This window comes from Strix uralensis, chromosome 20 (genome assembly GCF_047716275.1).
Source record: "Strix uralensis isolate ZFMK-TIS-50842 chromosome 20, bStrUra1, whole genome shotgun sequence".
Taxonomy (NCBI): domain Eukaryota; kingdom Metazoa; phylum Chordata; class Aves; order Strigiformes; family Strigidae; genus Strix; species Strix uralensis.
This window is the reverse complement of record NC_133991.1, coordinates 6,699,403-6,712,069: the sequence shown is the minus strand read 5'-3', so window position 1 is coordinate 6,712,069 and position 12,667 is coordinate 6,699,403. Positions and strand designations below refer to the sequence as shown.

Genomic DNA, 12,667 nt, shown 5'->3' with positions numbered 1-12,667 from the left:
GGGCAAGTGCAAGAGAGCTCATTTAGTAGCCTGTTTCAACCGCTAGCCAGCAAGAGGGTGATATAAGCAGTAATGCAGGCAATATTCTGAAGGTCTCTTGTGTGGTGATCCGGCCATCTACTGGCACGGTTGCTTCAGTTATTACTTTTTGCAGGAGCTGGAGTCAGCTGTATCTCCACTGTAACACATAAGCACTTGTCAACCTGTAGTTTTTTTCTGGACAGGCATATTGAGTTGGTAGCTGTTGTCCTTTTGCTTTCCCCCTCTGGGCCTTTTCTCATATGCATGTCTCATTCCTCAGCATGTGCTGTGGGGTGGGAAGGAGTGTTTCTTCAGCTTGTTTTAATTGTATTGTTCTGTCCTTCTCTCTAGCAATCTGCGGAGCGCTGCGTGAGCACACTGCTAGACCTCATCCAGACCAAGGTCAACTACGTGGTCCAGGAGGCTATTGTTGTCATCAGAGACATCTTCCGCAAGTACCCCAACAAGTATGTGAAAGTAGTGTAAGGTTTTTGGAAGCCCTCGCCTGCTAGCATCAGAATAGAGCAACATAAAGCTCACTCAGCATAACTTACCAGGGCTCTGAAGCAAAGGTGGCTGTTTTTCTGAAAAGCAGTGTCCTTTCTGATTTTAGCTCCTAGTACGGTAGGATTCAGATGTTGGCTCTAGATGAGGTATCAGCCCAACACATTATTAGTCTGAATTGAAAGCTTATCCTTTCCCGTATTGATGCTGAATATAAGCCTTCATCAAAAGCTAGTAAAGCTCTTGCAGAGAATGCCAGAAGGAAGATTTGACCAAGTTTACTGCATCAGGCTTCTGGTTTTGCTTGGCTCCTCTAGAAGGCTTATATACAAGGCCATGAAAGTTCATGGCTTTCATGATCTGAGATCCCAGTCAGATTGTGCTGAACAAAACACTGCTGGTGTTCTCTGGCTTGGGCGGTAGTCAGCTTCTTTTAAGCTGTTTCTGCAGTAAGGTTTTGCCTCTTCAGCTACAGAACAGCATCAGTGTCTTTTAGCAGAGACTTCACAATCACCTAAAAAGTAATTTGGGACGTTTGCAGGCCTCTCTGGCAATTTCTGCTGTAAGTTACAAGATAGATTGCCTGCTTATGACAGGAATACCCACATGTGGGAATAGGGGAAACTAAGTAGTGTGGGGCATTGTCTGTTTTACAGCAAAGCCTTTGGGGAAGTGTAATATCTAGTTTAGAGTTGCCAGTCTGAAGATGCCAGTGAGGCTGCAGGATCTGATACAGACTCATGGTTTGAACAGTTGGATCAAAACAGAGGGGGAGGGAGCTTTGTCTTGAATGCCACATCTGGGTGGTCTTGCTGATTAACAAAACTACAAAGCTCTTGAGAACCCTGTGAGTTCTTAGTGCTCAGCTTGGAAAAAGAAAAATCCTAGGAATATCTTCTGTACCTTCACACTTTCTGAGTGAAAATGCTGCTTGTTGAGTAGACATACAAGACGTTGTAATTCAGTGCAGGATTCTCTGCAGAATGATGTGGGCAAAGATGGAGTAATACAAGTTGGATTCACCCCAGTAATCCACCTGTACTCTGACAAATCAGGTATGAAAGCATCATTGCCACTCTGTGCGAGAACCTAGATTCCCTGGATGAACCAGATGCCAGAGCTGCCATGATCTGGATAGTGGGAGAATATGCAGAACGAATTGACAATGCAGATGAGCTGTTGGAGAGTTTTTTGGAGGGCTTCCATGATGAAAGTACTCAGGTAAAATTGTGTTGTGCATCTTATCTGTAGTGTTTCATACAGTGTATGTGTGGGACAGATGGTAAATATTACTGTAGTGGTCAGAAAATACCTCCCAATGAAAACTTCAGTATTTTGCTAAGATAAAACTCTTGGGAGTCTGGAGACTTGCTGTGTTGTCTGTATCTCCCACACTTCTCTTCTTGGAAGGGTAAGACAGGAGGGGTTTCTAGACGTTGCATACATCTTGGGGAATAGCCCTGCTAGGGACCAGAATATACAGAAGAATGGTGATGAGATGCAGAAAAGTATGACATAAATCTCAGTGTGATTGGGGACTTGTCTGCAAAAGCATTTTGCAACAGGCAAGAGTCTGAGTCTCATTGTAATGGGTTTCACTGGCAAAGAATAGTGTAATGCTGTTATAAAGTGTAGGACTTGAGTTTTGTATCAGTAAGGGATATAGAGACTTGGGAGACATTGCTAAAGCGTGGATGAATTTTCCAATCTCTACTGTGTCCCTTTCTCTTAGGTGCAGCTCACCCTACTGACTGCTATAGTGAAGCTGTTCTTAAAAAAGCCTTCCGAGACACAAGAGCTGGTTCAGCAGGTCCTCAGCCTGGCTACGCAGGTAAGCCAAGATACCCGGTGAACCGGAGCCCTCCAGAGTCTGTGTTGACCTGCCGTGTGGTGTCTCCCATCTGTCAGGCCAATCAGCTTTGCCATGGATAAGATTCAAGTGCGTTCCCCTCTCTCCCAAAGAGACTCCGCTTAAGAGCTGCTCTGTGCCTGTTACCATGCCGTCTGCTCTCTCCTTCCTAGCTCTTGCTTCATCCTAATTCCTTCCCTGTTCCATCACCAAATGAAAAGTTAGGGACAGGGTATAGTTATAAAGGAACCAGAATGCTTTCTTCTTGAAGGTGGCTTGCAGTTAAAACATCTGGAGCTATGAGTGGGCCTGGCAAAGACTTTGTTCTATGAACAGCAAAGCTTAAGCAGTGTTATGAAAAATAAAGAACTGAGGTTTGGGGTTTTTTTGTTTGTACTTGGATGCTGTCAACCAATGTGGCAGCTTTGCTGGAGGCTGTAACAGTGGGTTAAGATCCTGGATTCATTATGCATGAGATGCTGAGTTATGAGCTCAGATCACTGCAGGTGGGGCTGGACTTGAGCTGGCAGACAAAAGCGCTGTAGTTCTGGAGGACAGAAGTGGAGATGTCCTGGTGGCAGGAGTGGGTAAGACCTCAGCCAATCCTCCTACTCTCCCTGGCTGTAATGACTGGAGTGTGTGTGTGATGGTGTAGCCCAAGCAGAGCAGCTCCTCTCCAGACCAGTGTCAAGTGATGAAAATAGTCTCTCATCTGTTCTGAATGGGTTGCAGTTGTTTCTGAGCAGAAAACCTGGAGGCTGTCATCAGCGGGGTTTTTTTGGTCCTCTTTGCTGCAAGAAGTCATGGCTGTGGACTCACTAGAACTTAAAGCTTTTACTCATCCCTTTGGGGGTGTTGCATTGGTCAGCGGCAAGAAATCTGTGGCCTGCTTTTCTTGCTTCAAAACGTGCTGTTAGGCAGGCTCTCAGCTCCTCTTTAGAGAAGGGTGGGCTAAGGGCATGCTGTATCATTTGTCTAAGCCAACAGAAGAAAGGTACTAAGTGTTAAAACCCACCATGCTGAGTCACCAAACATTTAATGGCACCCTAGGAATATAATAGGCGTCTGTTTTTTTCTCTGTCACAAATGTTGATTCAGTCTGGCTTCTTGTATTTTATATGAATAATAAGTCAGTGTAGGATAACTGGCTGTAAAACACTAAAAGGCCTTATGCTTCAAGGTCTGATTTCTAGGTAGAGATACTGTTTTTCACTTGAGTGGGAGAGTAATTACATGTGTGTTTCTTTCCCCAGCTTAGGTATTGTTGCACTCTGAGTGTCTCTAAGGGTATGTCTGCACAGCAAACTGCAGGTGTGATTGTAGCAGGAGCCAGCTTAATCCAGCCAACACTGGTAAAAATAGCAATGAAGCAGCTGGGGCTGGGAGGGACACAGATGTGTAGTAGTGATCAAGGTCCCTGGCAAGCCCATAACCTAATGGATGGCCCAGAGCCTCCACATCTCCATTGCTGTTGTCTGTCTGGCATGGGTGGGTAACTAAGCTAGTGTGGGTTCATGGTATGCACCACAGGTGTGCTTCCAGACCCTGGAGAGCAGAGAATTCGGAGAAATGTGGAAAGGGAAGAGCTGAGCCTCTTGTTTCAGTAGATTTACTGAAGTTTTAAGTCTGTTTATTTGGCTGTGGGAAGAAACAGTCAGTTTTGAATCTGTATGTGCCTGCATGTAGATTGGAGCATGTGGTCTTTCACGTCTACCCTCGCAGAAGCCCTGCCTGATCTTGAACTGTCTGCCGCAGGCAGGATGCGGAGAGTCTTAGAGGAATTGTTAAGGGCGAAGGGTGTAAAGAGTCCATGACTCCACCATCAAACTGAAAAACAGCACTGCAGAGAAATCTATCAGTTGATCCAGACATTTTATCTAGGTCCTTATGAGCAAAATGAGCTTAGCATGGTCAGTCTGGTTACAAATAGAGGTTTTGCTGTGTGCCTGAGAATGTCTTGAGACAGCAAAGAGGCAGATTATAGCAGGTCAGTAGCAGCGTGAATGAGATCACAGAAGAGGAAAAGAAATGCCAAGGAGGAAGGCTAATGAGCTGCATGATATGTTGCCAGAATTTTATGGGAGGAAAAAAGACTCAGAAACTTTTACCCTGTTACTCTGCTGACATGGGGATTAAAAATCCCAGTTTTTGTTTCCATGAACAGTTCAAACGTTGCACCACACCATAAAACCACACCACCTCCCTCTCCCTAGAACATTAGCTACAGACTATCACCACTCACTCTGCTGCTCTGGGCAGAGCCGTTTGAAAAGGAGGGAAATAATTAGCAGTTCATGCAGAGGCAGAAGTACCTGCAGTAAAACAAGGGTGGTATTGACATCTGGAGAACTGATGAAGTATCTTAACTGTGTGTCATTAGCATCTTCCCATACTTCATTAGATACCTAAAAGGCAGGATAAATAAGACCTCTTTTGGTATGAAGAATATGGCTTACTAAGATCTATCCTGTAGCTCTGCAGTGTCTTTTTGTCCAGCAGTGCCTTTAAGTCATCTATTTCCAAGAACCTTGGATCATTCTGTTACAATATGCAGTATTGCATATCTGCTCTTAGTATGTGACAGAGTAATTTCATTTCAACTTGTGTTCTTTTTTCCTGTCTACACCCCCTTGGAGTTCACTGTTACATCAAGTGGCAGGAGAATTTGGACAGCAGTTGATAGCTCTGCAGGTTGGGGCAATTGTGGGATGTAAATCCTGGGCTTTTTGCTCCCTGACCAGCTGAGCAGGAAGCTAGGCATTAATACTCTGGTTCTCATTTTTAATTTTGGGATGTTCGTGGTAACAAACAGTGACTGTTGCTACTGGATGGTTGGGTTTTTTTAATCCAACAGAATCAGTGAGAGAAATATTAAGTGATTACAGGTGTTAGTCTTCTTCAGACCTGTGACCAATGTATTGCTTTGTCTCAGGACTCTGACAACCCAGACCTGCGGGATCGTGGCTACATCTACTGGCGCCTTCTTTCCACGGATCCAGTGACTGCCAAAGAAGTGGTCCTCTCAGAAAAGCCACTTATTTCTGAAGAGACCGATCTGATTGAACCAACTCTGCTAGATGAGTTGATCTGCCATATTGGGTCTCTGGCTTCTGTGTACCACAAACCACCCAACGCTTTTGTGGAGGGGAGCCATGGGATCCATCGCAAACACTTGCCAATTCACCATGGAAGGTAAGCAGAGGCAACCGTGGTGATAATGGGCAGGATTGGTTGTTTCTTTATAGCAAACAGTCCAAAAGATGCAAAGAACTTTTATAACACTCTAGTGAGTTTTTTTAATTGATTTGTGTAGGGGCTTGCAGGTCATTCAAGGGGCCATTTCATTATAGAATTTAGCTCTGGTGTGTAGTTTTAGAGTTCCTGGGTCAGAAGACAGAGGAAGTATCAAAGCTCTTGTTGCGAGGAGGAGCTATGATTTTTTGAGAAGGCACTGGCTATAAGCCCTCTTGACATGAGAGTCTGAATAAAAAAGGAGAAGCTTTGGGTAACTGGAGGAGGATGACTGTGGTAAAAACAAGCATCTTTCAGAAGGATACACTTCTTTGATTTTGTAAGAGCTTTTGCTTCAGCAACAGCGCAGCTTTACAAGCCTCACTTGTATAGAATAATACCAGTTTCTGGAACAGGCAGATACAGGGATGCTTTGCTGCTGGAATATGAAATGGGGAAGGACTGGTAAAACTACATTTCTCACTTGGTACCTATAAAGTAACAGCCATCTAAGCCCCATCACTGAAAACTGTTCAGGCTTAAAAGAAGATGGCTAGACAGATATGGTTCTGTCTGACCTTTGGGAGATGTGGGGAAAATGCTTTGGCTTACTGTCTGGAGCTTTCATGTTTGCCTGTGATCACAGTCCTGGAAGTGGGTTAGATCTGCAAGAGCAGGCAGTACAGTAGTCCTGGGCTGCGGTGGTCGTGTTCTTGAGCCTGTTCCCATGGTTCCTCATTCAGGTAAGCAGTGCTATTTGCACTGATGGTATTAATTACAAATGTAAGTGTGCTTTACAGCAGGAGGCAGAGTATCCAGGCTTACCTCTTAATAATATTCCCAAAGTGACATTTGGAGTGCTATTTTTTGCTGTTGCACTGATAAATCAGTGTGCGATGCTGCTCCTTTTCTATTTTCTGACACCAGTTCTCTGCTATTCTTAGCAACTAAAGCTATTTCTGTAATGACTAGCTTTGGGAAGCTGAGTTGTTTTCTCCCTGCCTATGAAATCAAGTCTGGCTGCACTGACCCAGGACCAGTAAGCACAAGTCTACCAGTTGGACAAGAAGAGCAGTGGCTGCTTTCTGCAGCTGCATTTCCTAGTCAAAGATTTGCCTTAATAGGAAATGAGCTGGGGTGGGGGTAGCTTTGGTGTTACCAGCCTTGCTGTACACTGTTGTTTCAGGTCACTACAGAAGCTAATGTTTTAGGGGGTTTTAGTCAGCTCAAGAAATTCGGTTTTTGCAAGGAATGGTCTTTTTACTAGCTTCTTGTGTATACTGTGTATGTGGCCTGACTCTGTAGCTCGTGCTCAGACAGTCTGCTGACCACAGATCTTTTCTGACTACAGCAGTATTTGTACACTGCCCTGGTGGTGGTTACTGCTAAATTACCTGTGACTTCAACAAAAAACCTGCAGGCCTCAATCAGCAATGGCAAGCTGAGGAAGCCAGAGCTGGGAAAAGGTCTGAATGGTGCTCAGCAGAGCACACTGCCTACTGACGCAGTGCTCTAGCCCATTTGGTAAATTTAAAAAATGCGTGGTGTTACTTAATGGCACACCACACCTCTCCAATGTGAGCTCACCTCATAAAGAGGCCCCATTATTGTGGTGTTCTGTTTTAATGTTAGCGTAGGGACAGTAAAACCTTACAAGCTGATGCCAAGGCCTCCCTGTGCCATGTCACAGCATACCACATTGCCAATTCCAGCCGTGAGAATTACGGTGAGCAGCTCTGCTGGAGCACGGTTGTGGGGAGCCTGAATTTGTGCATCCAGTATGATTTTACTGGTTACTAAGAAATTGGTTTGTCTCTTTCTGGTGCTGAATGTGCATGAGAATATACATGAAAATCTATCAGTTTAAGACAAGTTAAGGGTATTTGGTGAAAGATAACCTCCTCACCTAGCTATTTGGAGTTATCTTCATTACTTCTGCACTCTGGTAACGACCATTCTGGTGACTGACCCATCCGCTAGAGACTGAGGTTTTCTTCAGATTGCACAGTGAGATAGCGGTGGAAGCACAGACGTGTGAAGATGTCTTAAGATGTCTTAAGATAGCGTTACCTTGAGTAGATGAATAGAAGTAGCTAGGTAAGTCGTGCTTTCCTGGGTGTAAACCTACGAGTTGTTAGTTATGGTTGGCAGAATATACTACGTTGCATTTTGATTAAATTCATTTTCATTCAGAGCAGTGTAGGACATGTTCCTTTCAGCTCTCAGCTGATGGGAAGACCCATTGAGCAGCTCACAGATGGTGAGATGTTCCTGCCTCTTCAATGAGCCCAAGTGTCATAGAGTTGCAGCTGAATCCTAAAGGTGGGGGAGAAATCTGATTGCTTGGCAGTGTTTCCTCATGTGGTGGCTCCCATCACCCCTGCTCAGCTATAACGCAGCTGGGAAATTTGGGGAGATGTTTACAGGGCTCCTGGGAGAGGAGGAGTTCCCATTCCCGCACAGGTGGCTCCAGGAAATTTTTGATTCTGGTTCAGGCTGTGCATCCCTTGTGAGACCCAACATCTGGCAACCACTGGAGGCTGAACTCATAGGAGGGCCAAATCTCCAACTCTCATGGGCAAACCCAGCTGCTAGCCACTGCCCAACACCATAACAGAGAAAGCTTGTATCAAGTCTTTCTGCCCTTTATAACCCATATAGTCTTTATTCTTAATTTTTTCTTTCAAAGAAAATGCAAAGTTGTTCATATGAATCTCTTTAGAGGCCCATTCCATACAGGAAATGAAAGGCTTGGTGGTTTTGTTTTTTAATACAAACTGACCTAGCTTTGTCCTTTCCTAATTTCTTGTTGGGCTTCGGGGCAACTGCAGTTACACAAGACCTTGAAGGATTGCTTTATCTCCATCAGAAGAAGGATGAGTAAGTGTTGAAGAGGTGTAGTGTTAAAGGGATTATATACTGGGAACGAACCAAGTGTGTGCACTACCGGCTTGTAATGTGCCTCTGCTCATACATGCTGTTCTTCCCCATCCTCAGGTTGGGGGTGGGGGTGGATCATGGTAACCACTTGCTCTGCAAAAATGTTTCAGCTGTTCAGCATACTCAGAAGTCTCCCTGCTGAAGGTAGAAGCAGAAAGGACAACTAATATTGGTACTATTAGGGGTCTAAAGCTTTTAATGCAAAGAAGCTTTCAACCCTTTCTGTTGCTGCCTGGTAACTAATTCATTCTGCAGTCCTTATGCTACATCTTTTCCTCTTGGCACTGAAGTTGGGAGCAGCTTATACTGTGTCGCTAAAGCTTTTTCCCCTCAGTTAACTGAATAAGGATAAGGAAGAGAATCATGGCTACTCAAAATCAGGAGCTGCAATCCTTACAAAAGAGCCCCAGTGTTAAACACCTTGTCAGGACGCTAATTCCCAGGGCATTTGTGCGCAATTACCTGTTGGCTGCATCTGCAGTAATAAGAGCTAGAAATAATTTTGTCAGTTACTGCTGGCAACAGGATACAAAATAGATTTTAAGTTATCTAAAATATTAGTGTCTCTTGATTTAAAGAATAAATACATTGTAATGAGATCTCCAGGAGCTACAGTCAGTCTTTTTTTTTTTTTCCTCTCATTGTTAAAATCAGTGGCAAGTGAATATAAAAGGTAGTCAGACTGCATATGATGAGAAATTTTGGAAACTGTATAATGAGCATTCCTGGACTGGTAATTAGCATGCCAACTAACTCGGAGAAAAAGAAATTATTGATAGAAGGGAGTAATCAATTTTAGATTGAAGTTTTTAATTAGAAAAGTGGAGCTTGGTGCTGGTCAGTAGAAGGTGGTTAATACAGATCTGCAGGGAGTGGTTAATTTTGCACTGGTTAGAGTGAGGGCTCAAGGGTTTTATCAGTGTTAGGTCTTTGAGGAAATCTGGATCATTTTTTTTTCCCCCATGTTCACATGTAGTTCTCCAGGCCCAGTGGGCTGAAAATCATCTCCATAGGTTCCTTCTGAGCCGGGAAATAATTATTTTCAGTGCTGTAGTCCATGTGGTACTCATGGCTCGCTGTTTTGGAGGGGTCTGTGGTTCTCAAGGTGGGCAGATTTCACACCTTGAAGATTCTCTTTTCTGAACTGAAAACCATGCACAATGCACGGAAGGTCTTTGTGCTCAAAGCATGTGCTGAAGAACCACTTGCCATAACACGCTGCCTTGTATGTGGCAGTGGTCAGATCAGCTGCTAGGATAAGCTTTTAACTGGCTTCTGCTTGTGAGCCACCTCTTACTCTGTTTCCCTGTGCTGGGAATCTGAAGCTGGAGACTGAAGATGATTAACATTTCTCTCCTCTGCTTCTTGTTCCTCCCACCCATAGCACTGATGCAGGCGATAGCCCTGTGGGCACAACAGCCACTACAAACCTGGAGCAGCCACAGGTCATTCCATCACAGGGCGACCTTCTGGGTGACCTTCTCAACCTGGACCTGGGACCCCCAGTGAATGTTCCCCAAGTGTCCTCCATGCAGATGGGTGCTGTGGACCTCCTGGGAGGAGGACTGGACAGCTTGGTAAGTGGCATCCTCTGGCTTCAGCTGATCCAAAATAATTGGAGCTGTGCTTATGTCTGCAAAGCCTTGATCATTTGTACTCGTAATGCTTGGATCACTGAGCTCCCAGTGCTGAGTCCTAAAACTCCCAAGAGGATTTAACCAGTGCTATTGTACCAACTTTCAGCAGGTTTTTCCTGCTATAAAACGAGAATGTTGCTACATGCTGTAGGATCCCCATGGTCAGCGGATATATTTGTTCCATGCTTTTTCTGTCTGTAGAAGAAAACCAAAAAGTTGTTTTAAGGATGTAAAGTGTCCCACTGCTTTGTAATTGATTCAGGCTCCCTTTCAAGAAGGCGTTTGTTCCACCCGGTTGCCAACCCTACTGAATTTCAGTGCAAAACTCTGAGGGCTGCAGGCTGTAGCCCCATGTCATCCCATCTGTATATTCTCTGGAGTATGTCATGGTTTAATATCGGTGACATTTTAATTGCAGTTAGGTCAAGAGGGAAGCACTCTGCGTAGTCCTCCCCATGCTGCTGCTGCTCAACGAGGAGGTGTTCTAGTACTAACAGGGTCAAGCTCCAGAGTATGAATAATCACACATTGCTACAGCTCTGGGGTGTGAGCTGGGCACGAGCTGCAATGAGAGAATCACTTAGCAAGGAGACTGCAGCAGTGGAGAGGAGTTCAGTGCTGTGGTCTTAACGCTGGTGGTCGAATGTAATCATCAGCCTGGGAGTTGTTCCCGTGGGATGGAGCACAGCACACAGGTCCCCAACACCCTGGTGACTTGCCTACAGGGGTAAGAAGCAGTCTAGGTATATTTGTGCCACGTAACCTGAGTAAAACTAACCCAGTGATCACAGCTGGGTATTTTTCAGACCTACAGTGGATTTGTCTTGCTTTGGTTTGAGGTTTGGCTTGTAGCGAGTTGGGTTGGGTTATTTGTGTGCCTCAGAACTTCAGTTCTGAGTCAAGCTCTGAATAACAGAAGCAGGAGGCAACTGGATGAGCCCCAATGCAACAAATCCTTATGTGTCAAAGATATTTATTTTAAGCTGCCATAATCTTATTAAAGCAGACATTAAACACATTTCCAGCTCTAGCGCTTCATGAGCTGATAAACTGGAAATGACCTAACCCTTAACAGCACTGGCATTCACAGAGGTCAGATGTGCTTTAGCCTCTGTGCCATCTAAACAGCAGTTTGCTTATTTATCAGGGAGATTGCTTTTATGCTGGAGAGAGGGGGGATTAGGGCAATGGTTTAAGCTGGAGTTGCTGGGAAAGTGGAGAGTGAGCCCAGAGCGGTGACCTTTGCAGCCTTTGCCCTGCATTGCAAGACATGTCACTAAGAAACTGGGATTTTTAATTGTGTTAAAGCATTGCAGAAAATCGTGCTATCTGTGGCGGGTCAAAATGGTTAGGAGTTAAATTCCTCTGTCTATACGGTCTTCCAGGCCACTTATAGTAACCCTTTGTTTCTCATTAGTGTCAGAGACAAATGGACACAGCAGGAGGGCTAAAACTTGGTTTTGGGAAAAGAGTTATCTCACAGATGGCATTAATGGGCTTAATTTAGTGACCTGCTTTGGCAGTAGAGCTGTTAGTTGATATGGTACTAGGCTTTTGCTTAATATTTTTCTCAAGCCTTAAGTAAATCCACGGGGATGTGGAGTGTGATCTGACAAAGTGATCATGTCTGGACGGGGAGTAGCTGTGCCTTGGGCTGTGTGGGCCAACTCTGTCTCAACTGAGTTACTAGATGGGGTGAGCACTAAAAAAAATATATCTGAATGGTGGTGTGTGTTTGGTTTTTTCCCCTGGAATGTTCTCTACTGAAGTGCTGTTGCATCAAATGTCCTGTCTTCTCCTGATCCCTCGCACGTATAAGTGAATCTTTTCGTGGTAAATCTCTATTTCTCTGGCTTTTCCTTCCCTAATAAGCCTAATTAGTGTGTGAGTGAATGTGATCTCTGCTTTGTTTATTGTTGTGGGCATGTGTTTAACAAGTATCAAGCTGAGTTAACCCTAACCTGGTATTAGCTAAATTGCTAGGCAGTGTCTCTTGGCTGCATGGCTAGCTAAGGGGATTGGCATTTGGATCTCAGGCTAATTTGTGCAGTGCCAAAACCAGTCTCAAACTGCAGGTATGCACATACCTGATTTCTGTATGTGGTGAGGGGGTGAGATGTGTCCTAAGGTGTCCCCTTGAAGAAAGGCTGAGCTCTTCACCCTTCACCAGGGATCAAAACCAGCTGGGAGCCAGGGATGGAGGTCGCTTGGGCTGCTTGTGCAGGCAGTCAGTCGTGTCAGAGACTGAAATAAAATCATCTTCCTCTGTCCTTATCAATCTGCCTGTCAGTGTACCAGTAGGTATTCTGGCTGTCAGTGTAGCAATCCCTTCCTCTTTCTCCTCTAGATCCCTTATACACACACTTTCTTTATGTTACGTTGCTGGCTGATTCATTCTGCTTTTAAGTTTCCCTCTCCGTTACTCCTAACGTCTTTTTTAATGCTTTGTTGGGAGGACTGAGTCTCCCACACTTTTGCATGAAGC

At 44.7% G+C, this 12,667-nt stretch overlaps 1 protein-coding gene across 4 annotated transcripts in view; it reads left to right on the top strand.

The window, feature by feature from the left end:
- AP2B1 (adaptor related protein complex 2 subunit beta 1) overlaps nt 1-12,667 on the top strand; it is an 80,018-nt gene that overhangs the window by 32,375 nt on the left and 34,976 nt on the right. For all 4 annotated transcript variants that reach the window (XM_074890757.1, XM_074890754.1, XM_074890755.1 and 1 more), the window contains 5 exons: nt 373-488; nt 1,581-1,746; nt 2,258-2,356; nt 5,307-5,566; nt 9,930-10,122. In XM_074890757.1, the coding sequence (XP_074746858.1) occupies nt 373-488; nt 1,581-1,746; nt 2,258-2,356; nt 5,307-5,566; nt 9,930-10,122 (834 nt within the window). The remainder of the gene's footprint in view (nt 1-372; nt 489-1,580; nt 1,747-2,257; nt 2,357-5,306; nt 5,567-9,929; nt 10,123-12,667) is intronic.